This window comes from Rosa chinensis, chromosome 5, assembly GCF_002994745.2.
Source record: "Rosa chinensis cultivar Old Blush chromosome 5, RchiOBHm-V2, whole genome shotgun sequence".
NCBI lineage: Eukaryota > Viridiplantae > Streptophyta > Magnoliopsida > Rosales > Rosaceae > Rosa > Rosa chinensis.
The window spans coordinates 74,455,086-74,459,476 of record NC_037092.1 but is presented as its reverse complement, the minus strand read 5'-3'; the positions used below and the strand labels follow the sequence as shown (position 1 = coordinate 74,459,476).

At 39.0% G+C, this 4,391-nt stretch overlaps 1 protein-coding gene across 1 annotated transcript; it reads left to right on the top strand.

Moving 5' to 3' along the window:
- The first annotated feature begins 704 nt into the window (after positions 1-704).
- Positions 705-3,487, top strand: LOC112202583 (protein NRT1/ PTR FAMILY 8.1). The gene is made up of 5 exons (XM_024343583.2): positions 705-841; positions 956-1,154; positions 1,253-1,470; positions 1,790-2,343; positions 2,461-3,487. The coding sequence occupies exons 2-5, from the start codon at positions 1,001-1,003 to the stop codon at positions 3,293-3,295; spliced, it is 1,761 nt and encodes a 586-aa protein (XP_024199351.1). The 5' UTR covers positions 705-841; positions 956-1,000; the 3' UTR covers positions 3,296-3,487.
- The last annotated feature ends 904 nt before the right edge of the window (positions 3,488-4,391 follow it).

The window sequence follows — 4,391 nt, the reverse complement described above, 5'->3', positions numbered from 1 at the left end:
TTTGTTCTGTTCTTAAGTCTCTAAACTTATGAAGTCTCGTAGTATATTAATCAGGGGATCAATTTTTATTAACATAATAAAATTGAGCCTTTATTGTAGTCCACAGTCCACACTACTAAATTAGCCTCTCTATATTTGGTACTTTGGTAGCATATATTCGACTGCTCAACACTTGATTCATGAAGAATTTGTATGGGAGTGATCTATGCGCTCACCTCTATGGGAATGACAAAATTTTCTAAACCCTGTTCTATCTTTGTAAAACCTGAGCACAATTTTGCCCGATATAAATTTTAAATATGAGTTTTTGGTATTAGTAGGATAGAGACTTAAAAGTAGTATTTTGCTTGAATTTTAGCTAAAATTTACCAAGGACGAAGGACCCCTAGATACTCTTCAAAACAGCATAACCGACGTCTTAAAAAAGTAAATTAAGATGTTAGTTCAAGTTAAGTGGTAAAACTCCATTCTTTGAGTTAATTTGGTCAATTATTCATGCATATCATCAGATTCAGTCTCTTATTCACTAACGACGTCAAGAAAAAGTGAAAAACAAACAAAACAAAAAAGTTGGAATCTCTACTGTCAATTTTCAGTCTTGATATTTCCCGCTTCCTCGGCCAGATACAGGCACAGAAAAATGTGGGACGACATTTCCTCATCAACTCTATTTGAAGTCAAACAATCGGCCCCCACATGCCCACACTGCTGACTTTTCTCCATGGCCGCTTTGGACCAATCTACCCAAGCCTTCTTCTTGCCTTAGCATTTCTCTAAAGCTTAAAACTTTCTTATCCCCTAAAAACTTTCACACTCTTAGAATTGATGTTCAGGATTTGTGGTATGTGTTTTGATCTGGGAAAGAACATTTGTTGGTTTTTTTTGCTTAATGCATTTTCCTGTTGAAGAAAATTGTTGCTGATCATGATGTGAAAGATTTCTATGTTTGATTCAGTTTCAGGGTTGTAGCTGATTTTCAAGTTTGCACAGTCTAAAAGCCATGGGAGAAGATGATGTGTATACAAAAGATGGGAGGGTTGAACCCATTGCAGAAGATGATGATGTATACACCAAAGATGGGACAGTAGATTACAAAGGAAACCCAGCTAATAAAAAAGTCACAGGAACCTGGAGAGCCTGCCCTTTTATCTTAGGTACTGTTTTATTAAGATTCCTAAAATGGAATTAGTGGATGTAAATCAGATGTGAGGTGTGTACTGATGTTTGATTTTTGGGTTTGATTTTTCAATAGGGACTGAATGCTGTGAAAGATTGGCATTCTATGGGATGAGCTCAAATCTGGTCTATTATTTCAAGTATCATCTGAAGCAAAGCAGTGCTAAAGCAGCTAAGAGCAACTCAAATTGGAGTGGAACATGTTATCTCACTCCCTTACTTGGAGCATTTTTGGCTGATGCCTATTTGGGAAGATATAAAACTATTGCCTCTTTCTCAATCATCTATATCATTGTAAGTTTCCTTTGCCTTCAATTTCATATTTACTAGTTTGGGTTGTATGCTTCTGACCTCAACTTGATGGAGTACCCTATTGAGGGCATTCCATTATGGGAGTCTTCTAGTTTACCCTTTTAGCATCAGAATTATTCAGGTTTAAAATCATAGACATGACCTTAATGTTTCCAAATTTTGACCCTCATTATCGAAATGAGTAAAACATACCCAAATTCTTCACAGTTTAGAGTTCTTTAGTCCTGCACTAAATGGCTGTTGGAATTTTTTTTCTTTCTCCCTCAGTAGGCACTTATTGATTCTGTGTTAATTTGAATAGGGGATGACACTTTTGACATTGTCAGCATCAATCCCAGGCATGAAGCCAAACTGTGTTTCAAAAGATGATTGCTATGCAAACAGTGGACAAACTGCAGCATGCTTCATAGCTCTTTACCTTATAGCATTGGGGACTGGTGGAATTAAGCCTTGTGTCTCATCCTATGGAGCAGACCAGTTTGATGATGATGACGAGGTTGAGAAGAAGCACAAAGGTTCTTTCTTCAACTGGTTCTATTTTTCCATCAATGTTGGTGCTTTAATTGCGAGTTCTGTGCTGGTGTGGGTTCAAATGAATGAAGGTTGGTCATGGGGTTTTGGCATACCAGCAGTTGCCATGGCAATTGCTGTAGTGAGTTTCTTTTCGGGTACTCGGTTATATAGGAATCAGAAGCCAGGAGGCAGCCCGCTGACCCGAATAATTCAGGTGCTGGTGGCATCTGTAAGAAAATACAAAGTCATAGTACCTGAAGACAAGTCTCTTTTGTATGAGATCGCTGATGCAGAGTCTGTCATCAAAGGAAGCCGCAAGCTGGATCATACAAATGAATTTAGGTTTGCTTCTAAACTGAACAAACTTGAGATTATTTACTCGAGTTATAAGATAGGATTAATTGCCGTTTTACTTTCATTGTGGTTGGTTCTGTACTAACCTGTATTTTTCTTGTTCAGATTCTTTGACAAAGCAGCTGTTGAGGAACCAACAGACCATATAAAGGACTCGATAGACCCATGGAGACTTGCTACAGTTACCCAAGTGGAGGAGCTAAAGTCAATTATAAGGTTACTTCCTGTTTGGGCCACTGGTATTATCTTCGCTGCAGTCTACAATCAGATGAGCAACTTCTTTGTGTTGCAAGGCACCCTCATGGATCTTCATGTTGGCAAGTCCTCCTTTCAAATTCCGGCAGCCTCCCTCTCAGTTTTTGACCCCCTCAGTGTCATTATATGGGTCCCAATATATGACCAATTCATTGTCCCATTTGCAAGGAAATTCACAGGTCACAGGAATGGCCTAACTACACTGCAAAGAATGGGAATTGGTCTGTTCATTTCCATCTTCTCCATGGTATGTGCTGCGATTTTGGAACTCATCAGACTCCGAAGCGTTAAAGAGAACAACTACTATGATTGGGAACATATGCCCATGTCAGTTTTCTGGCAGTCTCCTCAGTATTTCCTCATAGGTGCTGCAGAAGTGTTCACTTTCATCGGACAGTTGGATTTCTTCTATGATCAAGCACCGGACGCAATGAGAAGCTTGTGTGCTGCTCTCTCACTCTCCACTGTTGCACTAGGAAACTACTTCAACTCTCTGCTGGTGACCATTGTTACCAATGTGACTACAAAGAACAACAAGCCAGGGTGGATACCAGACAATCTGAACTACGGTCACCTTGATTATTTCTTCTGGATGTTGGCAGTGCTGAGTGTTCTCAACCTTGGAGCTTTTCTGTTGATTGCCCAGTGGTACACATACAAAAAGACGGTGGGATCTATCCGTTGATGGCTAAGAAGGAAATGACTGGTCCTTACAGGCTTATAGCTTTTACTTGGTGGTTTGAACATCAGAACACTTGTACAGTCTGTTTCAGGAGCATTAATTAGCTTGTGCATGTATGCAATGCTGTAAGACAGCAGTGGTAAAATTACTCATATGGTGGTGTTAAACTGTTTATTAAGCAAGAATGTTTGGAAAGAAGTGTGTCACAAGTTTGTTTGATCAAGTTAAAGTCAAAATATGACGAGATTGAGAGAGTGAATTGTTTGATACTTTAATCGTCTCACAGTGGAGGTATATAAGGAAGATTACAGAAATACAACTGACTTACGTCTCTATTCTCTACCACACATAGAATAAGTAAGTACTAACTACCGTATAACTACAATATATTACATTTCTAATCTTATGCCATGACTCACGCTAACACTCCCCCTCAAGTTGGCGCATACATATCAACTATGCCCAACTTTCTTAGTGAGTCATAAAACGCTTTCCTGGAAACTCTTTTGGTAAGTGTATATGCAAGTTGCTCTTCAGTAGGAACAAAAGGGAAGCTAATAAGTTTGGCATCTAGCTTCTCTTTTATAAAGTGACGATCAACCTCCACATGCTTAGTACGATTATGCTATATTGGATTCTGTGATATATCAACGGCTATCCGGTTGTCAATATACAACTGCATAGTGCTTTTGAGTTTGAAACCCAAATCACGTAATAGATTTCTCAGCCACATCAATTTACACACCCCATGAGCCATACCTCTATACTCAGCCTCAACACTAGATCGTGACACAACTTTCTATTTCTTACTCTTCCATGTAACCAAATTACCTCCCACAAAGGTAAAGTAACCTGATGTTGACCTCCTGTCTGTAATATTTCCAGCCCAATCTGCATCTGTGAAGCCACAAACCTCAAGAATGTTGTTTTGTTTAGAAAACATTACTCCTCTCCCTAAAGCTGACTTCAAGTACCTTAAAATTCTCACAACAACATCCATGTGACTCTCACTTGGGTTATGCATGAACTGACTTTTCACACTCACTGCATATACAACATTTGGTCAAGTATGAGCTAAATAAATTACCCCCCAACCAAC

Excerpts from the sequence above, each read along its gene's own strand:
- LOC112202583 (XM_024343583.2), top strand. The coding sequence starts at position 1,001 with ATGGGAGAAGATGATGTGTATACAAAAGATGGGAGGGTTGAACCCATT. Across the intron at positions 1,155-1,252 it reads AGCCTGCCCTTTTATCTTAG|GGACTGAATGCTGTGAAAGA; the intron begins GTACTGTTTTAT and ends ATTTTTCAATAG. Across the intron at positions 2,344-2,460 it reads GATCATACAAATGAATTTAG|ATTCTTTGACAAAGCAGCTG; the intron begins GTTTGCTTCTAA and ends TTTCTTGTTCAG.